Here is a 26,651-nt window from a genome sequence, read left to right on the forward strand (position 1 = left end):
GAAATTGCAGGTGCTGACTGGTGATTGAACTGCTTCCCTATACAATGTGCTGCACAATGAGAATAGCATTCAGGTGTACATCACATGTAGCAAATGTATGTACATACATATATCTGAAAAATATTTTTTACAAATCTGAAAACTATTATGGCTCTATTTTAATATTATAATTATAGAAAAACATTACAACACTGACTTTTTAAATAAATTCTATATTACTATGATTACAGGCGTGAGTTCTTTTAAGGAAAGCTGAACCATATGGCTAGCAGTAAAAGAGAGAAACAAAAAAGAAGAGGAAGGGAGGGAAGTGGAAAAGTGAAATAGCATTGTAGGGATTGACCCAGAGTTTAAAATTTTAAACTAAGAGAAACTAAGCTGATTTTTTAAATAAGATGAACCAGTGAGAGATTTTTGCTTATGATTGAAAGTAGGACATTCCTACTCCTGATACACTTTCCCTTCTTCTGCCAATAGAAGAACCAGTTTCCGCACCCCCAACATCCTCATCCTTAAAAAATCTTCTTTCCTTTTGTTTATTGCAGAGCTACCAATTACAGTCACACGCCAATTCCCAGAGGTGGAAACACCACCAAACAGCTATGTCAATTGAATTTACCTTCTGATTGAATTAGGGGAAAAGTATGGAAGGTGCTTATGGCTGGATGAACCAGTTGAGTCACCTCAAAAACAGGGCCCTCAAATTTCTGCAGCTAAGAGTCACATTTTGGCAAGTTAATGTGTATTTTGCATTTTCTTGTTTAAGTTCCGTGTTTTCTGTTTGTTTGTTTTTTCGGTTTTTTTGTTTGTTTGTTTTTCTTTCAATCAAAGAATTCTTGACTGTATCTCTGTGAATGCAAGGACCATATATAAATTCCCTATTTCATTCTCTGTGCTGGCTCTGTACTTAATTCTTGGTAGGCATTCAACTATTTGCTGAATGATTAAACAGAATGGGTGAATAAGTGGATCCCCACTCCTAAAAATACTTCCTGCTTTTAAGATTTGAACAGTAATTTAAATAGTAATTTACAACTTAAATCTAAATAGTTGAGAATATGACAGAGATAAATATAGTGATATGAAAAGTTGGATTTACAATGGGAAAAAATTAAAACAAATTTTTTTTATTATTATTATACTTTAAGTTTTAGGGTACATGTGCACAATGTGCAGGTTTGTTACATATGCATACATGTGCCCTGTTGGTGTGCTGCACCCATTAACTCATCATTTAGCATTAGGTATATCTCCTAATGCTATCCCTCCCCCCTTCCCCCACCCCACAACTCTCCCATGCCCGGCCTTACACTTCACTTCTATAAGATAGAACAACATGTAGTAGAAAGCGTGTTCCCCATAGGAAGGGGAACAAAACAGAAAATTTTAAAAATTACTTTTGTGCTTTCTACTACATGTTGTTCTATCTTATAGAAGTGAAGTGTAAGGCCGGGCGTGGTGGCTAATGCCTGTAATCCCAGCATTCTGGGAGGCCGACATGGGTGGATCACGAGATCAAGAGTTCAAGACCAGCCTGGCCAAGATGGTGAAACACCATCTCTACTAAAAATACAAAAATTAGCCGGGTATGGTTACAGGTACCTGTAATCCCAGCTGCTTGGAAAGCTGAAGCAGAGAAGTGCTGGAACCTGGGAGGCAGAGGTTGCAGTGAGCCAAGATCACGCCACTACACTCCAGTCTAGGTGACAGAGCAAGACTCCATCTCAAAACAAAAAAAAAGAAGTGAAATGTAATTTATACCCATTTCTTATTCTCATTGGTGAATTGATATTTTAATCAATAAGAAGTGATTATTCATTGATATTTTAATATGTTTCCTCTAATTCTAACTTTTGAACATGATTGGATTATCTGCAGGAATTATTTTATTTTTTAAGGGCCATCAATTTACTAAAATTTATAGCTGCTTTTAATGTTTTTGAGCATCTACAACAACAATTAGTCAACTGGGTACATGTGCCTATAAGAATCCATGATAGTTTTCCAAGAACTTTATAGGCAGTAAAAGATACAAGAAAATCAGTTTTCATTTTCTCTATTTTTTGCTAAAATTGATCTGCCTAGAATAAGTCTGTGGTCAGGGCTTCAGTTTGGTTTTCCTTTCCCACTTCCCCATCTCACAACCAAACTTATCTCATATTACAAAACAAAGGGTTATGTTTCTCCCATCCAAACTTTTATCACAGTGCCTGCAACCTTCTTTAACCAAGTCACCATAAGCCTTTGATAGGGCTTTTGTCTTTCCCTTTCTTATACATTTTTCTCTCCTAGAAAAAGTAGGAGATTTAAAAATTGTGTATTCTGTCTTTGCTTGGATAGTCTGAAGTCAGGAATATTTGTAGAGTTGGGTTAACAAGGTAGTGACAATTTCCTTTTAAAGATGTATATCTTCTTTCTCTCCAATTCTTTCCAAAGAAATTACTGATGCTGAGGAAGATCCTGAGAATAATGCAACAAAAGTGTATCAGTAGTAAGTATTGAAGGACATCTTGGATTATGTGAACTACGTGAGAAACATTTGGAAAAGCTCTGTGCTCTATCTATCATCTATCTATCTATCTATCTATCTATCTATCTATCTATCTATCTATCTATCTATCTATCTATCTATCTATCTATCTATCTATCTATCTATCTATCTATCTATCTAATCTACCTACCTATCTCAGAATTAGAAGGGTTAAGATTTATAAAAATGCATGCTCTCTTTCCCCTGTCTCCCTTTCTCATTTCCTTTCTGAATAATTTAGTTGAAAAGCCAGTAGGTAGGGTCGAATGTAATAACACAAAGAGAGGAAGTAGAAATGCAAGCCCAGCACCAAGTGTGGGAGCCTAAGCAGGGTGAAGGAAGCATCTACACAGTGGTCCTGTGCAGAATGGCAGAGCCTAAAAGGGTGAGGCGGTTGTAGACATGCGGTGATGGAGGTGGTGGTGATGGGCAGTTGGTAACGTGAGTGGGATTGATCAGGTAAGTAAATATATTGAAGGTGATGGAATCCAAGTTTCTCACTCACAGAGAAAGGAGTTCTATATATTCATAGATGTGCATATGTATATATACATACTAAAATATGCATTTCTAATTAAACTTTACTTTTTAGGTTTACTTATCAATTTCTACAATATATTTCATTTTCTTTGATAAATAATATGCCAATAATGATTGTATTATATCATAATTGAGATAAAAATGTTAGGTCTTATGATCACAACTAATATTTAGAAAATTCAATTTATATACATATCTTATTGCAATTTTACTATAAATAAAAGACCTTCAAGCATAAAAATATGTTAAGATAAAATTCTATGGGAAAAATGGAATGGAAATATGAGTTCAAAGAGAAAACGGAACAATGTAAAATTTCTGATTATTGAAAAAGAGCTTGTTTATATATTTTCTAAATTGATGGTGGTGGGCACAAAGCTGCTATTGTGTTTATATTGCATAGATAAATTAAAAATAATATTACCGTTTTGTTATCATATGTCAATAATTAAAACAGCCCAGAAATCACATCTTTTGAAACTAGTTTACTTTATGATGAAAACATTTTATGTCAGCTTAAAAATGATCAGAAGGATAAACGGATTTCCAAAAAATGTTAAAAGGCAAGCAAGCAGCCCCTAAAGGTAAATATTTTATCCACATTTATTATACAACTGGGAAAATGGAAATTCACAAAAATTAATTAACATTCTCGAGATAACACTAGTAACTGATGAAACTGGGAGAGTCTGTTTGACTCTGAATGTGTAAATTTCCTTCTGGGCTTTCACTTCCCCAGGTTTTCCTCACTCTACTCCACTTCCTGTTTAGCTTATCTTTCCAACTGTTGGCCCAGCTGACCCACAGCGGCCCTAAGACCACCACTAGCTACTTGGCTGTAGATTCACAGAGGCAGTAACTGCATAGAAGCCACAACTTCTCAGACACCTCTCCATGGGCTTCCTCTTCATAATCTACTTTGACATTGGATATGCTGTGCTTCATGAATTCTCTGCAAGCTTTAGCACGTCCACCTGCCGTAGTGCTTCAGGTGGGCTGGTTAATGCTTTATCTCAGATCCTCCAAATTTCCCTTTTGCACTTTCACTTCCCCAGCTCTTCCTTCAGTCGGTAAAGTCTAGTTCCCATAATAATCTTCTATTCGCATAATATGTATGATGACTCTACTTCCTAACACAATTATTGTTATCTAAAGTAATTCTAGAGTAACAAAATCTTATATTGTTAGTGATCTAAAACTTTTTTCTTGCTCTGGCTAGATTTGAAGACATTTATGATCCCGTTGTGGCAAATTGGACGATGGTAGTCTATGAATTTCAGTAGAAAAACACTACTTAAAGTACCATCTAGAGCCACTCGGAAAGACTTTGCATGTCCAAGTGGTTGTTACCATAGAACAATTTAGTGGGAGTAAGTAAAATTATCATGGATTACCTGATTGTTTCTAAATGTGAGGGAGAACTTGGAGGGAAAAACATGAGATTAGGGCTTTACATTCCCAGCTCAAGCTCTTGATAAGGAACCAAAAGGCTTTTATAATAGTCCTAAAGGTGACGTTTATTTTCTGTAGCTACAGAATTGAGATTTCTAAAAACAAAATGCGAAATCTAATACTGTGGATGGCTAACATGCAATACAAATCAAATTAACAACTTCTCAGGGATCTCTTAAGGGATTGCCTGGAAAAAGAATAAGACCCTGAATTTTGAAAGGGGGACATATAAGCAAATTCTGATAAAGCTGAGAACTTTAAACCCTAAATTCTACAGAATTTGCTTTGACAATTAAAGAAACAATTCTACCCCTCTCTGAGATTAGTCTTCTATTATCTGAAGTAAAAAGTCTCTTATTTTCAGAACACCACCAACCTTCCTCAAGATCTACTCCCATCACCTCTCATTGCTTCTAGATCTATGAACAGACGCAAATGCCAGATGACTCTAGGGGTTCAGCTACCAAATATTACCTCATGATGACACACCAAAGTAACTGCAATGTGTTGCTAAATTCTAATTGACAGAAACCTGGTGAATATGGGTGGCATTGTATTCTACAAATATTGGATCAGGTTAGAGAAGTCTAAAGTTGGAAGGGTGTTATTTACTAATATGGATGCACTAAGCAGAGGTCATGCATTCGGTGGACTGATTTGAGGTGATGGGAATCACTCTAACTAGTTGCTTAGTTACTTAACTAAATCTTAGACCTGAAAGTGGCTTATATTGAAAATGAATTTAAGGCACCAGAACTTCTTTTGCAAAATTTGCAAAAGTGTGCATAGCATATTTTTTAAAGGGATGGATATTAATTATGTTAGGCTTCTGAGCTGTGCAGTATCTGTTACAATTATTTAATTCTACTATTTTGGCCTAAACTCAGCCCTACACAATAAGTAAATAAATTGGCATGGTATTATGCTCCCATAAAACTTTATTTGCAAAATCAGGCAGTCAACCTGTGGGCTATAGTTTACAGACCCCTGCTAGAGGAAAACATCCAGAGATTTAGGGAGCTCAGATTGCTGAAATGAATTTATCAGGTAAGACCCGCTCACATACATCCTAAGTCTCCTGGGAAGTTCTATTGGACATTCTCTTCTTTGAGGGTTCGAGAAATGCACTGATGAGGGGAGCACCAGTATCCCTGAAGAGCTCTCAAGCAGCTATTTTCTGCAGATCATGACTGGCCGTTTAAAAAAAATGCTGTCATTAAAATTTTTTCCCTAAAAACAGATAGCTCTTTGGATTCAGTAGAAATGATAGGATCCCTGACTGGCAGGGAACAAGTTGCAACCACCTTCGTATCTGGCTATGTTTCTTCCCCTTGACTCTCAGTGGGCTTTGGATGGTGTGCAACTTCTGAGGCTAAACCCTAAAAGATTACAGAGTATCTGTCCTGTTTTATTGGGACATCTGTCTTCAAAGCCCTAAACCATCAGATGAATATTCTAATTTCCCTGACATCACCACACTGTGAGTAAACCCAGGTCACATGGAGAGGCCAAGTGTAGGTGAAGTCTCAGCCAATAGCCAGCATCTACCACCCAGACATGTGAGTAACAGAATGTTCAGGTGATTCCTGCTCCCAGCTGTTAAATAACCACGAGCTTCTGAGTTATCCCAAGTGAGGCCCCAGACATCATGGAGAAGATATACAAGCCATCCCTGATGTACACTTTCTGTATTTCTGACCCACAGAATCTGAGACCATAACAAGATTGTTATGATTTTATATCACTGAGTTTAGGGTTTCTGTTACTGGAACAGAAGAAATGCCACAGACAAGTGGTAATCTGAATGTTTTAATGCACAGAGATCTTTGGTTTGGGGTAAGTGATCATGGTTTCACTAGAATTAAAATAAATAGGCAACCTACTAAAGTCTTACTTGATTTGGGTAAGCAGAAAGAAAAACTCTAAGTCTAGGCAATAAACTCTAAGTCTGGGCAATAAAAGCACCATAAATTATGGTTCCTCAACCAATTCTTTTATTTGAATCAGTTCATAGATCAAATAAAAAGAGTAAGACCTCCACTGAATGATGGAGAGACCAGGCCCTCTGAAGGAAAGATCTTGCCACACTGCTAAAAATTTATACCTAGTCTTCTCGAAAAGAGTGTACAGTCACTGTCCTTTGGTGAAAAAGAAATAACCAGAAAGTTATAGAAATTAGGCAGTTAATATAGCTTTGGCTTAGATCCATCTCCCAGCAGGATCAGTGGTCCCTGAATACACCCAATGATTATTTACTCAGTTCCAGAATACAGTTAGAATGAACATATTCAGCAATTGGCAGAATTCTCACATTGGTTCCTTGAGCTTGGGAATGAGGACTATTGTAGGAAGAAAGATAATGAAAATCTTCAGAACTACCTCTACTCAAAAAAACAAAAGTAAACCAAAAGCAATGCAAAATTTATAGAGGAAATGCAGATATTGGTGCCTCATCAAGGACATAAAGAATATAGGTAATTCCTATCATATCCCCATTTAATTTGCCTATATGGCTTATTCAGAAGACAAATTTTAAAGAATGATAGTAGAATATTGTAAGATTTATAAGGTCATGATTCAAATTGCAGCTGCCATTCCAGATGTAGATTATTTGCTGCAGCACATCAACACAGTCTCTGGCACACTATAGCTATTAATCTGGTAAGTGAAGTTTGCTTTCACCTGACAGAGCCAGCAATACACATTCACTGCCCTACGTATATAACATCTTCAGCTGTCATAATAATAATTCAGTCAAAAGAGACCTTTATCATTTCTTCATTCCACAGGATAACACCTTGGTCTATCTAAATTAATGTCCTCATGCTGATTGGACCTCGTGATGAGACAATTACACTTTCTTAGACACTTTGCTAGACACACATACACCATCTTGATGAAATTTTTAGGGGTCCAGTGGCCAGAGTTCAAGAAAAACAAGTTGCTGCACCCAATTTCTCCTACCTCAAGAAAGATGCACAACACCTGGTGGGTCTCGTTAGATTTGGGAGGCAACATGTACCTCATTTGGGCCTGATATTCCATTTAGGCCTGATACCGATACTCACTTAGGCCTGATACTATTTACTGAGTAAATCAGAAGGCTTTCAGATTCGAGAAGAGTCCAGAGCAAGTCAAGGCTCTTAACAACTTCAGGCTGTTATGAAAGTTCTTCTGCTACTTTATTTATTGGACCAATCAGATCCTATGGTGACTAAATTATCTATGGAAGATAGAGATGCTGTATGGAGTCATTGAAAGGTCCCTCAATATAAATCATAGAACAAATGTTTAAGAATCACTGTTTTTGTATTCTCCTCTTGAGAAGCAACTTTTGGCTTATTTCAGGGCCCTCATGGAGACAAAACACTTGACCACAGCCACCAAATTGCCATGCAACCTGAATTATCCATCATTAATTCGGTCTAATGCACAAAGCCATAAAGTTGGATGTACACAGCAGCACTCCATAATTAAGTAGAACTATTCTAGATCAGGCTCAAGAAAGTCCTCAAGGCATAGCATTTTCCATGAACAAGTGGATCAGACTCCCAAGGTTTATATTCTTGCTATATTACCTTCTCTTTCTCAACCCACAACCATTTTCTATGACCTATTGACTTAAAAAGAAAAAAGAAAATCTCAGCTTGCTTTACAGAGGGTGCTGCATAAAATACTGGCACCATCCAAAAGTATCTGCAATACTACAGCCCCATGCAGAGGTGTCCCTGAAGAAGGGTTGTTAAAGGAAATCCTCTGAGTAGGCATAACTTCAGGCAATGTACCTGGTGGTTTGTTCTTCCTGGAAGGAGAGATGGCCGGAAGTACAGATTTATGAGTAGTGACTAACAGTTTGATTGTATGCTGAGGTTACATAGAAGAAAAATGATTAGAAAAGTGTTGATAAGGAGATCTAGGGAAGAGGTATGTAGACCGACCTCTCCAACTGGGCATAAAATGTAAACATATTTTTGTTCCATGTGAATTGCTGCCCAAACAATAGCCTCAGCAGAGGAAGATCATGGTAAGTAGGCTTTTTCCTCAGCTATTCCTGTCCTTGAACAATGGGCTCATGAGAAAAAAATGGTCACGGTGGTAGGGATGGATATTCCACATCTGCATGTTATTAATCTTCCTAAACCTGTTTTCTCATATATAAAATACAGATTACAAAAGTACCTACTCCACAGGGCTGTTGTGATGTTTAAATGAAAAAAAAAAATGCATGAAAGACCTTAGAACAGTAAATGGCACACATGAAATGATTAATACATATTGAATGTCTTTGCTTATTTATCTATTTTATTATTGATTGATTGATTGATCGATTGATTGATCTACCCAACAAATACGTGTTAAGCACCAACTATGTTAAAGACCTTGTGTGAGGTTACAGCAGTGAAGTAGGCAAAATCTCTACCTTCACAAGTTGACATTCTGGTGGAGAGGCTTTCAACAACTCATTACAATGAATTATTATTTAATGATAATGTCATAAGTACTATCAAGAGGAAGTTAATATGCTGAGTAGGCAAAGAATAGGTTGTACTGACCTAGACTGGGGAATTAGAAACCACTTTCCTAAGTAAATGATGCTTAATTTCAGTTCAGAAGGAGATTTAGAATTTAGCTAGTCCAAGGAGGTATAGATGTCAGCAAGCAGGTATAAGAAGGATTATCTGTAAAGGCTGAAAGAGAACCAGGTTCAGTCACTGAACCAAATTGCAGTCTATATTGGAATGAGATCAGGGTTGACGGGGAGAGATGAAGCCAGGGTCTAGTCACTGAGGACCATGTAAGCTTGAAGGTCAAGAAATTTGCATTTTATTCAAAAAATGTCATACTATTGTAGGGACTTAAAATATTGTACTAACTTGATTCAATTTGTATTTTTTAAAAATCATCACTATGGTTGTAGTGTGGACAATGAATGGGTGATTGAGGCAAGAGAAAATCTGAGGACATGCAGATGAATGGTGGATGATGCTGTCTTGGACTAAGTGATGGCTGCAGAGAATAGGAGGAGATAGATTTAAGATGCGTTTTAACAGAGTAGTTAAATGACTTAGAACCAAAGCTGTCGCCTCAGTTTTGAGCATGGGCCACTGGATGGATGGTGATGCTTTAGGAAAAAGAGCAGATGTGGTAGCTATGGTTAAGAGTTGTTTGGAAATGCTAAGTTTCAGGCGCTTATGAAACAACCATGTGGGCTGTTTAAAAGACATGTGATGGGGGGCTGCATCTTAAAGAAATCTGGAGCCAACACATTTAGGAGCTATTCCGTAGACATAATGTTTAAAGCACAAAGTTTACCTGTTTAGAGTTTGTAGTAAAAAGAGAGGAGCCTCTGGGATTGAGCCCTTTGACATTTAGTGGCCAAGTAGAGGAAGAACTGCCCAAGGGGACCAAGAAACAACCAGAGAAGTAAGAGGATATTCATGGGAACCCAGAGAAGAAAGTATTCAGAGAAAGTGAGAGTGCTGCTGAAAGGGCAAGTAGGACATGGGCTGAAAAACGAACAGTGAGTCCAGCACCATGGAAGTGTGTTATTGCTTCTGGTTACATTGAAGAAGTCTAGTTCCTTCTCCAGACGTTGGTCCCCTGAGTCCTTTAAGGCTCCTAGGATGCTGCTTCATAAAATAAGAAATATGCTCCTACTTTGCTTCTAATTACATGTGAATACATGGGCCACAAAATGATACTGCCTTGTGCTTCCACTATCTTAGAAAAATTTTAGCAAAATCATTTTTTCTTTCTTTAGTAGCCTTTACTTTCCAAGGTTTCAAGATTTAAAGGAAGTAAAAGAGAGAAAAGAGTGGTAGAATCATGGGAAAAATTAATGGCTACTCATCTAAAAATTATCCTTTCTCTCTCACACTGACTCTTTATCCTCTGAACAAGCTTACGTATTTCATGTGGCCCCAAATCTCTTATCTGAGTGGACTCATGGAAGTCCCATCCCTTTTTCCCTCAATACGTTGATAAATCCTTGCAGCAAACACAATTGAAGCTGTCAAAATGAGGTCCCTAATAGACACAATTGAGATGATTTTTTTCTAAAATAAATACCTTCCTGAAGTTTTGTATCCAGGATGTTTTCTTCAAATTAAAACTTTAATATTGTATATAGATACTGACCCAACATCTAGAGATATCTGTTAGAAATGAGCTAAATTGCAAGGTAAGCTTCAATAGAAAGGATCTAGTAATGTATTATATACAATAAGTTATACACATACAGTAGAAAAATGCAACTAATATTCATACCAATAAATTAGAAATCATTTGCTTGCACTAACTAGTTCAGGAACTTGGTCAAGTTCATTGGACTATTGTTCAGATAAAATATAGATGAGAATATTTAGCTCAGCAACCAGCACGGAGTAGGTACTCAATAAATATTAATTTCATTTCATTTTTTAAATATCAGTTTTCTAATTTTCATTCATTCAGCAAGTATTTATTGATAATCTACAAAGTGCCATGAACTCTGCAAAGTATTACGTATACATTGGTGAAAAGAGACAGACAGATATGGTACCTGTTGTCACAGACATTACGAAGGACATGTGTAAAGTGAAAATAATACTCAGCTCACTGGATTGTCAAGGGGTCACGTGAGATAACATTTGAAAATGCATCAACTCAGAAAAACTAAGCTTGTTCATTTTCAGACTTTTGTTTTTTTGTTTGTTTGTTTGTTTTTTGTTTTTTTTTGAGACAGAATCTCACTCTGTCACCCAGGCTGGAGTGCAGTGGTGTGATCTTGGCTCACTGCAAACTCCGCCTCCTGGGTTCAAGCCATTCTCCTGCCTCAGCCTCCCAAGTAGCTGAGACTACAGGTACCCCCCCCCCACCATGCCCGGCTAATTTTTTTTTTTTTTTTTTTGTATTTTTAATAGAGATGGGTTTTCACCGTGTTAGCCAGGATGGTCTCGATCTCCTGACCTTGTGATCCACCCGCCTCGGCCTCCCAAAGTGCTGGGATTACAGGCGTGAGCCACCGTGCCCGGCCTTCAGACTTTTATCTGTAAAATACTTAGGTTCTGACTCCTGAGTCAGAGCTGCAGAGAAAAGTAGCAGGGTAGAATTCCAATCTTCACTTTAATTTCTGTGTGAGTTTAGGAAGGCTTCTTACAACATTATGTTTGTCTTGGCACGGGGGTTGTGTAAGTGCTAGAGGGCTGTGAGTTTTGCTGAGCCTCGCAGTAAGAATCTAGGTAAGGAACAGATGTCCAGATTGCTCAGAACTGATTAAAAAACAAAAAAAAAAAGGTAGCAAAAACAAAGAGACATGGGAAAGGAGAAAGGGGTTTTGAGGTCTTGGCACACCCAAAGGCAGGAAGAAGAAATTCTGAAAAGCAGGAAGAGGAAATTCTGAATTAGCCCTTGTACCTTTCTAGACCAGGAATCCAGCCTGTAAAGAGGAGAGGGGCAAGTGAAGAAATGTCTAGAAATGAAAGTTTCTGAGGTGCCTGTAAATGCAGAAGGGACACGTGTTGATATTTGTCCATTCATATACGTTCTGACTGACCAGTCACCATCATTCAAACATCTTTAAGAATAGGCTGGAGGGGACACCATTCTCCCCTACTTAACCAGATATCTACTTAAATTTCTAGAAGAGAAAATGAGCCAGGCATAGCCCCAGCTCCTTAGGAGGCTGAGATGGGAGGATCACTTGAACCCAGGAGTTGGAGACCAGCCTGGGCAACATGGAGAGAATTTGTCTCTAAAAAGAAAAGAAAAAAATTAAATGATTTATGTCAGTTAAATTTTTTTTTGTTTTTGAAGATGATGACTATATTTTGAAAATATTCCATGCTCCTTGTTCAGAAGAAATTTTTGACAGCTACTTAGCATGGGAAACTCCAAAGCCTGACTCAAATAAAAGATGTGAGCTGAATTTCTTTGTATTATAAAGGCAGGAGGTATTTGATGTTTGCAGAGGAAAATTCTGGAGGGACACTGGAACCAGAGAGGCTGGACTTTGTCAGAGGGAAGCATAAGAAAATTCCTATCGCCATGTGGCCCAAGAGGACTGGAGGATATAAAATGTCAAGAATGTTTTGAGTGGGATCCCGTGTTCTATACAATATGACCCTGCCCCCTCCCCCAAGAAATCTGCCACAAAGACGTTGGTGCCTGCTGTGTTTGGGTTTCTTGCAGAAACAAGTGAAGGTGCAGAGTGCTGCCTTTTGGTTATCAGCTGCTGAATGGCCAAAACAGATCGTGCACACGCAGAAACAAGTGCCAGGAAGCCCCTGGCTGATGTCTGGGTTAAGTGTGTGTATACCCTCTTAGTTCTATTGCAACCCTGGCAAGCAGACAATTAGACTGTTTTTCAGAATCATTACAAATCAGTTTTCTCATTCATTAGTGCTATGTTTGTTCATAAAGCAGAATATTCAAAACTTCCAGCATATGTATAATTAGTGTTATGAATTGCTTTTATAAATGTCAAAATTTAGCAATCTTTGTTGGTGGAAAAAATGCCAGACTTCAGAGAAGAAAGGAGAAAGAGAATAACCATGGAAATGTTAGTGATTAGAAAGCTGCAGGAGAAAATAAAAGGCCTTAGAAAATCCTGAGGGAATTAATTTGACCATTTTCCAATGGAGCTTTGGAAAGGAAAGCAGGGGGTGGGGAGAAAGCTGGGAACAGAGCTCACAAACAAGGAGTCAGATACGAAGGGGGAGAGAAAGAGCAAGTCGTGTTTTTCTAGTCTTTAAAGAAGGGTGTGGGTATGAAAGGGCCCAGTGTGAATCCAAGCGGCAACTGGCCCATGTGGAGTCCCTGCTAAGAGGATGGAGCTACTTCAGGCAAGAGCACCATGATTGGCTGAGCAAGTAAAATGTTAGCGTGAAGGAAGAATGGTCCTAAGCCCCTTCTGCAGCAGAAAGCATTTGCTTAATGAAATGTATACCTACTTCACAGAAAAGCGTAACCTTCCTAAAAAAATGCTTTAGTAGTTTTCTGATACAATTTTATGGGATTTTGACTTGTTTGGAGAAACTAGTTATGTACCCTCATTGTCCTCTGTCAGGCAAGAGTTGAATGATTTTAAATTGTTCTTTTAGTTACTCTGACAATGCCTAGGTAGTATTCCCTATGTTTGTAATCAGAGTAAATGTTTGAATTGACCTCCTAGAGGCTTTCCTTGTTGCAATATTATAATAAAACATGACTCAAAACATTTTTTTTTCTTTAACATTAGAATCACCTAGTAATGTGACTGCTGTGTTCTCAGAAGCAGAGAGGCTAATGTTACTATAGGTATTTTGCTAATTTGCTTTTATTCATCTTGGATTGTTCTCTCTCTCATTAGCAAGACACCTATAGTAACGCTAACCTCTCTGCTTCTGAGATATTACAAATCCAAGATGAATGCAAGCACCTCCACCACCTATGTGCTATTTGCCTCCAGCATATTTCTGTAGCATCCTAGTGGATACTGACTATATTTTGTCACCCAGATTCTCTGTCAGCGTGGAAGAACCTTTGCTCCAAGCTCTAGGATTGCCTCATCGGCTGTTTCAGGACTCACTCTTAGCTAAAGAGAACCCCATCACTTGTGGACACCTCTCCTTTCCTGCAGGCAGTCTGGAACCAGTGACATTAAAGACCTGAACCCTGCACCTCATCTTGGGACAATTCTAAGGGCCACCTGAGTTCTAGATATTATCAAGGACTCAGGTGAATCTTTGGTAAGACTGCGTCCCAGTTCAGCTTCTTTCTCTGTATGTTTCCTTCCCATCAGCATGCCTGATGCTGATTCTATGAGCCTGTCCTAAAACACTCTTTTATGATAATGTCCCTCTCAGACTCTGTTTCCTGGGACCTGAACTGTAACAGGGGTCTTTGCTTCTCAGAGTACTGACCTAGCTGAATTTTTTTAAAATGTTTTTGACTCTAGAAAACATTTCCTTAGTGAACAGAGGTGGATGGGGAGTGGGGCTGGAGGAGGGAATGGTTCTCATTAAAAGGAATGCTCAGGGAGAGAGTCTTGTGCTTTTTGTCCCCAGAAATATGGGGTCAAGGCTAGTGGGAAAATGAAATGTTGGAATAGCCAGTGTGAGTTAGAGACAGAGAGAGAGTGAGTCTCAAAACTTGGCATGGGAAGTAGGGTCAGATTGTGAGAATGAGCTGAGGTTTAGCACGGGATTGTGATTTTATAAATCACAGTATTCAAAACTCAAGTGTGTATAAGCAATGCCAAGACTGTTAAACAAGAAATGACAAAACTCTCCAATCTTTTCCTTCCTCTTGGAGATAATCAGAGCCATCTGTTCCACCATTTTTGAAGCTGCTTCAAAATAATTATATTCAGGTCTTACCTAAAATTATACTTTATTAAAAAAAGGTTTAAATGGAACTACACTCTATTGTTGGGTGTCACTTTGCTCATTCAACAGCATTTTATTTAATAAGATTTTTGCCTGCCATGTCTATATGTGTCCTGTACCAGACTGCATGCTGGGTCAGCACTACAAACTGGCTTTATAGGAGAATGAAGAACTAAAGTAAAGAGAAAACAACTAAAATCATTTAAACTGTAAAGAACGACAGAATAAGTGGAAGCATTTGTGATTTAAGATATTTTTAGTCAAGTTTGGTGCCTGCATCTACGATGCCTCACTATTTACTATGTGCCAAATTAAACAATAACTTTTGGGCTTATAGCAGTCTCAGTATATGTGATTATTGCAATCTCAGCTGCAATCAGTTTGAATAGTCACCTAAAGGAGAGAAGAAAGCTTCCTATTTTATATTTTAATTGGGCAGAAGTAATAGATCAATAAGCTAACACCTCAGCTGGGCTGAATTTGTCTGATTAACTTGCTTCTACTTATACCCTTTGCCAGTGGAGCAGAAGGTGCTCAACTGTGAAAAAAGGAAGCCCCAGGCATTTTCATTGTGATATATATACACACACATATATATTTACTCCTAACAATTTAATCCTCATAAACCTATAGGGAAGGTAGTCTTATATCATCTTTCAGACGGAAAACTTGAGACCAGCGTCAGAGCTAGACAAGGGCCATGGAGGGCCAAGGTCATGGCAGAGCCTCAACTGTCTCCACAGGGAGCGGTTATGGAAAACTTAAGGTAACAACTGGATCCATAAAGATGGAAGCAAGAATGACTGAGCAGGTAAGTAAAGGGTTAGTGAAGGAAAACTCTAAGGAGGGCGAGGTGGTACAGTGAAAACGACGGTGACTTCACAGTTGGACGTAACAGCTGAATAACCATGGGTGTCCTGGAATTCTTTTGAGTCTTGGTTTTCTTTTATGTAAAAAGAAATAATAATAGCTACCTCAGAGATTGGTTTTGAAGATTAGATGAAACAATGTCTGTAAAACATGTAGCCTATGTTCCTTTCTTCTTCTCTTCTTTCCTTCCACTTCTTCGTAATTTTGCCCAGGGGTGGTCTTCATTCTAACCGAAGGTAATAGGAAATCAAAGTTAGTTACAATAAAACTCATGGGAATGGGAGAGAGATAAACAGTCAATCTTTTTAGTTATAGAGGGGTTGTGCTTTGATATGATTCAAAACCTAAACCTAACCTGTATTTTATGTCAAAAGTTGATAGGACCTTTCAGTGTTGGACACTCAATTCTGACTTTATGGGCTTCCTAATACTGGAAAAAGAATGTGTGAAATTCCATTTCGGTATTTTCCACTGTGGTACTTTCACATGTTTCCTAACAGCTGAAGCCTGTAATCTACCCTCCCCTCCAGCACATCATTTGCTTCCCAGGAGCTCACAAGATTGAGGCCATATGGGTGCATATCCTTAAATTCCCCCATGGTCACTCCACAATCTTCTTTGAGTGGCCTTTTTACTTTCTTTTATCCAATATTAATGTGTTTAGTCCCCTTCATCCCAGCTTTTTGAAGGAAGTGACATCTCATTCTTTTTTTTTTTTTTTTTTTTTTGAGACAGAGTCTTGCTCTGTTGCCCAGGCTGGAGTGCAGTCACGTGATCTCGGCTCACCACAACCTCTGCCTCCCAGGTTCAAGCGATTCTCCTGCCTCAGCCTCCTGAGTAGCTGGGACTACAGGTGTGTGCCACCAGGCCCAGCTAATTTTTGTATTTTTAGTAGAGACAGGGTTTCACTATGTTGGCCAAGCTGGCCTCATGATTCATGCCTGCTTCAGCCTCCCAAAGTGCTGGGATTACAGGTGTGAGCCACCAAGCCTGGCCCATCTCATTCATTTTTATAGGTCCAATAGGCCAAGTATAGTGCCATGAACATAATTTGCACTTAACAAAAGTCATTGACTAAGTAGGTAGACTTGAATGTTTCAGTCCAGTGCATTAGTATTTTCAAAATCTGGGCAGAATTAGGATGTACATGTTGAAATGCAAGAGGAAATAGTCATTATTCAGGTTTTGTTGACTTCCACAGAGGCTCTTGAGAATCAAAAGTTAAGGCATGGGGGGAACCAAAGCCAGAGTTCAAGTCCTAATGCTAGATTAGAACAAGAACAGAGAAAGAGGCTAATCACTCCAGCCACCTGGTAGATGAGGGTCACTTGACTAGTGCAGTGAGTCACTGAAGTACAATCTGTCACCCTCTCCCTTTCTTTACTTCCTCTACTCTTTCTTTCTGTCACCCTCTTCCTCCCCTCCACTCCCTTCCCCTCCCTCCCTCCCTCCCTCCGTGTTTCCGTACTTCCTTCCTTCGAGTGGCCTTTTTACTTTCTTTTATCCAATATTAATGTGTTTAGTCCCTTTCATCTTTCATCCCAGCTTTTTGAAGGAAGTGACATCTCATTCTTTTCTTTTTTCTTTTTTTTTTTTTTTTTTGAGACAGAGTCTTGCTCTGTTGCTGAGGCTGGAGTGAAGTGGTGTGATCTCGGCTCACCACAACCTCTGCCTCCCAGGTTCAAGCGATTCTCCTGCCTCAGCCTCCCGAGTAGCTGGGACTACAGATGCATGCCACCATGCCCAGCTAATTTTTGTATTTTTAGTAGAGACAGTTTCACTATATTGCCCACCTGCCCGCCCGCCCGCCCGCCCGCCTGCCTGCCTGCCTTCTTTCCTTCCTTCCTTCGAGAGAGACAGGGTTTCTTGCTCTGTTGCTCAGGCTGGAGTGTACAGTAGTGTACTCTGATGATAGCTCACTGTGGCCTCTTAAGTCCTCGGTGGGCTCAAAGTGATCCTCCTGCCTCAGCCTCCTGATTAGCCAAGTAGCTGGGACTACAGGTGTACACCACCACACCCAGCTAACTAGAAGTAGTCTTTATGATGGACGGGCATTTGTTCAGTTAAAAATGGAGGACTCTGTTAGTGAGGAGGAAGGGGTGAGCAGATATGGAGGGTCAACCAGCAATCTCTGTCAGAGAGGTGATGGGGATAATGGTATACTTTGGAGTTAAAACTGAATTGGACTGGATTGAATATGATGATGCTAATAATGAGCCACCACGAAAGTAAAAGAAAAATAAAAGATATCTTTAGATTGTTTTAATCTGGTTATAGAGCAAAGGTCCCTTTTAACAAAAGTGGAAAACCCAAAAGAAACATATATTTAAGATGTATTGCATATATATAATAAAGTGTCCCACGTAAGCCACTGTGCAGATAACATAGGAATATGATACAGTTGCAAACCAAATCTGGTAGATAACTATGCAGGCTTCTTCCTTCCACTTCTCGAAGGCAGGACAATCAACCATGGGGGTTTGCTGTTATTAATGTGGTAAAATAATATGTTTAGTATGGTGTCTGGCAAATAATAAATGTTCAATAAGTAGAATGAATTCTTAGTATTTTAATTACATTTTTAAACAAAAGTCATCTGGGGAAAACAAAAGTATGACGATTGAGACTTCTGCTGAAAATCAGTGAGTGGCTCTCTGCAGTGGTTACAGAAATGCCCCAGCATGGACACCCTGCTTTAAACTGGCTCTGCTGTCCCAGCAGTGATGGAAAGCACTCAATTTGCTTTCTCTTGGAAGAGACAGAGTGGCTGTCAGTTTACTGCAATCTTTTGGACTGCCTGGAAAATTGAATGTACAAGAGGAGAAAGCAGAGGCAGGAGACAGACTCCGGAATAGAAGTCAAAGACAAAGAGGCTCGTAAACATCAAGATTCTGGGGCTAATCTAGCCATTCACAGCTTTAGAGCGATGGACAGTAAAACTTAAAATATATACTATTTTGTAACCACCACAAGGTTATTCACTCTAGCAACTAAAAAAGCACTGGCCTCAGGATTTGCAATATTAGAAGTCACAGCTCATCCACCATCAGATGCTAACTGACCCTGCTGTTCCACAAGCCATAACTACAGCTTTGATTGGATGAGAGTCTGGTTTCAGTAACTTTCTCCTGATTAAGAAGACCACTGACCATTGTCTGGTTTTGCCAGTTTACAGAGATTACACACTTACCTACCTTTGTATGTAAAATGATCTTTTGATATATAAAGCATAACTGTAACACATTTAAATGTTAAATAGCCACCCCAAAGTGAACATGGGTCATATGTTACATGCATGTTTGTTCAATAGGCATGTGTCAGGACCACCTTCATGAATATTCATAGCTCCTCCTGTAACCAGTTAAATATACATGTTTAGTCAACCTCTTCAGCATAAAGCTCCTACCCCAAGCCCTCCTTTGAAGGGCCTGTCTCTGGTTTTGCCTGGATGGCCACCTTGCAGGCTATAACCCTTTGGAAGAAATAAAGTCTCCTCTCTCCTTTTCAAAACTTAAAAATTGTGAATTTTTATTTTTATTTTATGTATTTAACTTTTAAGTTTAGGAGACATGTGCAGGTTTGTTATATAGGTAAATTCATATCATGGGGGTTTGTTGTACAGATTATTTCATCGCCAAGCTATTAAGCCCAGTAATCATTAGTCATTTTTTCTGATCGTCTCCCTCCTCACCCACTCTGCCCTCCAGTGGGCCCCAGTGTCTGTTGTTCCCCTCTATGTGTCCATGTGTTCTCATCATTTAGCTCCCACTTATAAGTGAGAACATGCTGTATTTGGTTTTCTTTTGCTAAGGATAATGGCCCCCAGCTCCATCCATGTTCCTGCAAAGGATATGATCTAATTCTTTTTTATGGCTGCGTAGAATTTCATGGTGTGTATATACCACATTTTCTTTATCCCGTTTACCACTGATGGACATTTAGGTTGATTCCATGTCTTTGCTATTGTGAACAGTGCTGCAATGAACATAAGCGTGCATGTGTCTTTATGACAGAGTGACTTATATTCCTTTGGGTATATACCCATTAATGGGATTGCTGGATCCTATGGTAGTTCTGTCTTTGAGGAATTACCACACTAATTTCCAAAATACATGTGGCCAACAAGCATATGAAAAAAGGCTCAATGACACTGATCATTAGAGAAATGCAAATCAAAACTACAATGCATTTTTTAAGTTAATAATGTGAATAGGCTGAGTATGAGGGACATGGTGGCTCAAGCTTGAGTATATATGGAACTGCGCTGGCGAGGGGAGCTGTACAATGAAGACAATTTGTGGAGGGCTTCTCAGTGCAGGTGGAGGATATGACTTCGTCACAAAGGCAACCATTAAGAGTTTTGAACAGAGTAAAAGCTGGATAGCTCTGTGTTTTAGGGAGGTGGAAATGGGGATGATGGACTGGAAGGGTAAAAAAAACCAGAGATCAGTTTTGAAGCTGCTGTACCCATTCCAGAGAAGTGTTGCATTGACAGAGCACACAAGTCCTCGAATAGGACCGTGGTTAGAACGGCAGATATTTATCAGTGGGAATGGTAAACATTTATCAAGTGAGCAACCAGGTTAAGTTACTTAATCTGAGTCTCATTATGTCTTCTATAAAATACTCATAAAAAAATAGAAAGCAAAAACGTGTGTAAAGTACCCAGTGGATGGTCATTACTCGGAAAAAGGTACTTTAAAACTTTCTCCCTTATTCTTTCTGAGTACAACCTGTAGTACTTGAAGCACTTCTCTTTTGGCCCCTACCACGCTGTTCTGCAATCTCTTTTTACCTGTCTCACCCTCATCCTGTACTGTGTGCCTCATCGAGACTTCTGAAGGCTTATGGCCTAGGTCTTTGTATTCCGTGTTTCTGGCACGCGCCTCTGCACACAGTAGGCCTCAACCAAAACTTCTGAGCAAATAGGATGTAAGGGGGTGAAGGAGGTGGGCGCGAAACCGGTTCGAGGTCGCGCACTCCGCCGGTTTCTGCCGCCAGCCCAACCCCGCTGGGTCGTACCTAAGAGATCGCCGGTGTCAGAGCGCAGCGGGCACCTTCCCAAGTATCTTCAGGGACAAGCAGAGTCGCTCCTCCCGCAGGGCGCGGGCTAAGAAGTGAGGAACCCAAGGGGCTCCCGTCCAACTAAGAAGCGAAATCCCCCACCTCCAGGCCTTCAGGGCTGGTTCTTGGGAAATCCTAACTCTCCCTTCTAACCTCTTCCTTGGCCCTTCTTCCTGCCCGGGAGGATCAAGGGCGCTGTTTTCCAGAAGCTGCCGGGTCGGAAACGGTGGGGGGAACTGGGCGGTACGCGTGGGTGGAGGATAGGCGGGGAGGGGGCAGTCCACGAACTTTTGTCATTCAGCCTGGGAGACCGCGGTGACATTCCTGTCTGCGCTGCGGGCAGGGCAGCCTCTCCGGCCCTGAACTAGGGGGCGCCGCCGAGAGAAGCCGCCGCAGGCTGCAGAGTCGCCGACCGCGCTGTTCGCAGGCAGACCCCGGGCTGCCCACCGCGGCCTAGCGCGCGCCGGATGGCAGGAGAAGTGTCCGCGGCCACGGGCCGCTTCTCGCTGGAGCAGTTGGGCCTCCCGGGCCCGACCCTCGCAGCGGCCCTGCTGCTTCTGGCCCTCTGCTTGCTGGTCCGGCGCACCAGGTAAGCGCCTCGGCCGGCAGGCCACGCATGCGCCCTGGGCCCCGCCGGCCGCGCGCGACCCAGATGGCGAAGGGAGTCCCCCTCCATGATTTCCAGTGCAGACAGTCAGAACTTGCTGCGGGGCACTGGCTTCCTGTGGGACTTTGTAATAACAAAGGCTTCTTCTGTCTTTTTCCCACATATACGCATACATATTAAAGCTTTGGGAACGAATTCCATTTGCTGCTCCAGCATAAGTTGTAATAAGCCCTAGGTTGGCGGTATGCATTATGCATCACAGACACATTGTGTGCCTTGCCACTGTGAGTTGATGTTTTATGGCCTAGAATTCATAGAGTATTTCAGGAGGGGAATATTCTTACATTTCATCAGTTAAAAGAGAACTATTTCAAGAAAATGCCAGTGCATGGTGTGATGCACCATGAGGTACAGTGAGGTAAACTGAGTGCCTCTCTTCCTCAGTTTACCTCACTGTACCTCATTTGAAAAGCTGAAATAATAGTACATGCTTCGTGAGATTTTTGTGAGTACTAAATGAGTTAATGGAGAGTATTTTATGCTGTTGCTCTATCATTTTTATAAGGACAAAACAAAACACACAATAATGACAAAACCTAGACGTGTGTCACTTCTTTATCTAATTTGAATTGTGGAAGTAGAAATAGAGAAGTTCAGATAAAATCATTCACTTTGAGTTTAATCTCTTTTTCTTTCTGGGTCCTATTTTCATACTGCTCTGGTGTTCATCGCTTTTGAAAACCAAGCAGATGCATTTTGTTGGATGATAATTGATATATGTATGTATATATATTTGCATACATATGTATCAATGTATAGATACCTATGTGTGTGTGATACAGGTTGTTTCTCAATAGTTTTTGGGGAAATGACACCTTTGCACTGCATACAAGTATCTATGGACATTTCTAGAATGCCTGGAGATGAGTACTCTAGGAGTATTTGCCTTTCTTCCCATGTCAGTTTTCAGAGATGTTCCTGGAATGTGCACTCTTCCAGGTTGCCTTTTTCAATGGCTGTACTTTTGCTTTAGAGCCCAAGATGAGGACTCAGGACACTTGAACTTCAGTGGTATGTGATTCTATGTAGGTTCCACCTTCTCTATTTGCAGGGTCTCTATTTGCATTTGCAAGCCAGTTAAGATGTACCTCTAGGTATGCCTTTAAAGAGAGGTGGTAAAAGAAGGCTATTGGTTCTATGCCCGCTTTACATGCAGGGTAGAAACAGACAAGCTGACTAGGGCAGTTTGGATCAGTGAAGGTGACTGGTGTGAGAATGCGGAACTTGAGGGACAGGAAGGCAAAAGGGCAAGGTAGGCTGTCTCTCCTAGCATTCTGAGAATAGGCTGATCTTTCTCTATATCATGAAAAATTATTTTACTGAGATATTCATGCCATCAACTGCCAGTTCCTTCATACCAGGAAGACCATTTAATGCCGCAAATCTATAGGACACTACTTTGATTATACTGCATTTCAGTGTATAAAAGATAGCTTCATTTGTCCCAGTACAGAGTCGTGTTCCTTATTTCTAATGTTTGGATAATTTACTCTAATGCTCTATGAAAATGATTTTTCTGATATCACCTCTAAGAACAGAAACATGGTTAAGAGTCCCTTATATATTCTTACAGATTTTTTAAAGCTTATGCTAATATGCATGAATATATGTTAATAAAAATCGTGGGGAAATATACCCTGTGTTGCACCTTATATTTTCCACTTTGCAATACATTTTAGATACCTTCCTATGTCAGTTTATAGAAGTCATTATTTGTAATGATTATATAAATATATACCATAGATACACAAAAACACACACACAAAACATAGATATCTTTGAGCTTTTATGGAAATATTTATGTAGGATGGTGGAGTTGTTATCAAAATGTATGTGTGCTTTACATTTTAACAGATGATGCCAAACTAAGTCTCAATTTATGTTACTACTAATGTAGTGCAAGTGCCAATTTCTCCACATTCTGCCAATACTGGTATTATAAATCATTTTAATTTTGCCAATCTGATACATAAAGAAAATGAAGCTTCATTTTGGCCGGGCGCGGTGGCTCACGCTTGTAATCCCAGCACTTTGGGAGGCCGAGGCGGGCGGATCACGAGGTCAGGAGATCGAGACTATGGTGAAACCCCGTCTCTACTAAAAATACAAAAAATTAGCCGGGCGTGGTGGCGGGCGCCTGTAGTCCCAGCTACTCGGAGAGGCTGAGGCAGGAGAATGGCGTGAACCCGGGAGGCGGAGCTTGCAGTGAGCCGAGATCGCGCCACGGCACTCCAGCCTGGGTGAAAGAGCGAGACTCCGTCTCAAAAAAAAAAAAAAAAAAAGAAAAGAAAAAGAAAAGAAAGAAGAAAATGAAGCTTCATTTTTATCCCAAATTTTCATGTATTTACTTTTAAAGGAATTTGTGTACTTTTAAAGAAAATAACTGTTTCTTCAATAATTTATTTTTCTATTGGGTTCTTTTTCTATATAAACAGCAAAGACTCTTATGTAATGGGAATTTTCATACTCTTTCATACCAGCTGCAATTATTTTTACTATTGTAATTTGCCTTTGTTTAAGAGTTTCTGGATATATGTCCTTGTTTAGAAAGCCCTTCTTGTTCCTAACATGATAAAAATATTCAGCACAGTTTTCCATTATCACATTGAGAGATTTTTATACATACGTAGGTTACATTTTTATTCTCATTCCATTTTCATCTTTTGAACAATTATGGCTGAAAAGTTTGTAATATTGCATAGTATAGGAATGCCAGATGTTCCAAAGTAAAAATTTAAATATTACCTATAAAAATGGTAAAAAAATTTTTAAAAATCGGTAAAAATTCAGAGGTCATTTGTTGCCTTCAGACACTTACCAATTCCACCTCTTTTGGCCACAGTACTTTGATTTCCTTTTGTGACATTTTCTTTTCCCTTGTTGGATATTATCTGGTGAGACTGTCAATCACAGATGCCATTGCAGTACTTGTCAGGAGAGATGACAGTGGCTTAGCCTAGGGTTGTGACTGTGGGGTTGATGGAAGGTGGTTAGAATCAGGATATATTTTTGACAGCAGAGTCAACTTAATTTACTAATGGACTGAACATGATGTGTGACGGAGATGGGAATCAACAATGAAGCTTAGAAGTTTTCTTTCCCTTTTTTTTTTTTGGTTTTGGTTTTTTTGTCTGATTATTTAGTGAACGGTAATGTCATTTCCTTAGATAGGGAAGATTTGGGAGAATTGAGGAGATCAATAATTCTCTTTGGGGTATGTTAAATAGGCAGTGAGCACCAAAAGCTCAGGGGAGAGGTCCAGGCAGGATACATATTTGTGAAAGCCACAAATGTGAAGAGGGAATTAAAGCAGGAACAAGTTGAGATCGCCTGATGAAAGGGTTTGATGGAGTAGAGGAGAGCCTGGGCCACTCTCCTTATGGAAACTGAGCCTGGTGGAGAAAGAGGAAAATTTTTTACACTCCTTCCTAGTCAGTTCCTACCTGAGTTCTGAGTCAGTTTTGCTCATTCTCAAACTTCATATAAATGGGATTATACAGTATCCTTTTTTGTGTATAACTTATTTCTCTCGACATAATGATTTTAAGATTCACTCATGTTGTTGTAGCTATCATTAGTTCATTCATTCTATTTAATTGTAGTTTGTAATATATATAACATAGGAGAAGATTGAAGGGCATAGAATATAGAGTTTTCTATCCACAACCATTTCAGAAAATTGACACTTTTCTAAGTAATTGTTGCTTTTTTTAAAAAAAACACTTCCACTAGTAATACGTGAGAGTTTACGTTGCTCCACATCCTTGGCAGTATTTATTAATGCCAGTCTATTGGTTGGAAGCACTATATTTCTGGATTTTGGATTTTGTTTTTTTCCTGTGAAGTGTTGATTTTTGTTTTAGCATGCAGATACATTTTTGGCTAATTATTCTGAACTCATGGAAGCTTAGTTTTACTCTTTGTCAAGGTGAGTCTATGAAAAGCTTGAGATATTCAGAGATTCTGTCTTTGGTGATGCTATGGTTTGAACGTTTGCTTGCCCTCTAAAATTCGTATGTTGAAATCCTAACCCCCAAGGTGATGGTATTAAGCAGTGGGGTCTTTGGGTTATAATTAGATCATTAGGGCATCACCTTCATAAATGAGATTAGTGTCCTTATAAAAGAGATCCCAAAGGGCTCCCTTGCCCCTTTGTCCATGTGAGGACACAGCAAGAAGATGGCCATTTATGAACCAGGAAGTGGGTCCTCATCAGATACTGAATGTGCTTGTGCCTTGATCTTGGACTTCCCAGGCTCCAGAACTGTGAGAGATAAATCTCTGCTGTTTATAAGTCATTAAGTTTATGATATTTTGCAATAGCAGTCTGAATTGACTAAGGCAGATGAAATTTAAACCCTAAACTCTGTCACCCCAGTGGTGGGCAGTGGCTGCAGCCTCTGTGCAGTCTTCCAGCAGATCCCTTCTGCTGAGCTTTTTGGGGTCTTCCCTGAAGATGCACATGTCCAGGGTTGGCCAAGAATTCAAGGGGTGTATATATAGAAATTTCTGAGGTGCCTCCTTCTTTTCTAGATTTCTCTCCTTGATTGCCAGCCACTTCAGTAGCCCCAAACTCTGACACACCATGCTGATAATATTGTGGCTTTTTGCTTGAGTTCCAGCTGCCCTCAGGGGCAATCCTGTCCACCCTGGACCTCACTCAATATGGGTCTGTTCTTTAAGGATTGCCTTCCTTCTGGTATCTGCCTTCTTTTGCCTATTCTTCAGCAAGTATAAATTGGTTAATTTTTTTTTTTTTTTTTGGTTTCATATTTTGTTTTCTGTGAAAATGTTAGGTTGGTTCAAGCAGCTTTTTCATTTCTGGAATCCAAATTCCATGTAAGACATTTACCAGTGGTTATATCTAGGTGACATATTTCTGTGGGATGATTTTTCTTTTCTTTATTATGCTTATATGTATCTTTAAGTTGATATCAATAAATATGTATTCTTTTACAAACAGAAAGAATAATACATTTAAAATTTTATTTTAATATTCTATTTAAAATAAAACTTTGAGAAAAATGTTTAAAGTGTTTTAAATTATCATTTCCATTGGAAGGACCAGCCTTATGGGTAGTCCTTCCCATAGAAGACTTCTTACTTAGAACTGGATGTGTTACGAAATGCAGTTCATCTACAGCAAGTCATTAATAACATGTTTTTGGCCAATAATGAGATA

General features: G+C 39.5%; 1 protein-coding gene and 1 long non-coding RNA gene across 3 annotated transcripts in view; one reads left to right on the plus strand and one right to left on the minus strand.

The window, feature by feature from the left end:
• Positions 1 to 2,272: 2,272 nt before the first annotated feature.
• LOC131384249 (uncharacterized) lies at positions 2,273 to 21,351 on the minus strand. Its single transcript, XR_009214918.1, has 3 exons — positions 20,761 to 21,351; positions 15,843 to 15,964; positions 2,273 to 2,460 (listed from the first exon to the last, which is right to left on the minus strand). It is a non-coding gene; the product is annotated as an uncharacterized LOC131384249 (long non-coding RNA).
• Positions 21,120 to 26,651, plus strand: part of LOC116813243 (cytochrome P450 7B1) — a 207,172-nt gene continuing 201,640 nt past the window's right edge. The window contains exon 1 of one of the 2 annotated variants that reach the window (XM_032759674.2): positions 21,120 to 21,391. In XM_032759674.2, the coding sequence (XP_032615565.1) occupies positions 21,270 to 21,391 (122 nt within the window). In that variant the 5' untranslated portion in view covers positions 21,120 to 21,269. The remainder of the gene's footprint in view (positions 21,392 to 26,651) is intronic. The other variant, XM_032759675.2, reaches the window with a different exon arrangement.

The sequence above is a fragment of the Hylobates moloch genome, unplaced genomic scaffold (assembly GCF_009828535.3).
Source record: "Hylobates moloch isolate HMO894 unplaced genomic scaffold, HMol_V3 SCAFFOLD_9, whole genome shotgun sequence".
NCBI lineage: Eukaryota > Metazoa > Chordata > Mammalia > Primates > Hylobatidae > Hylobates > Hylobates moloch.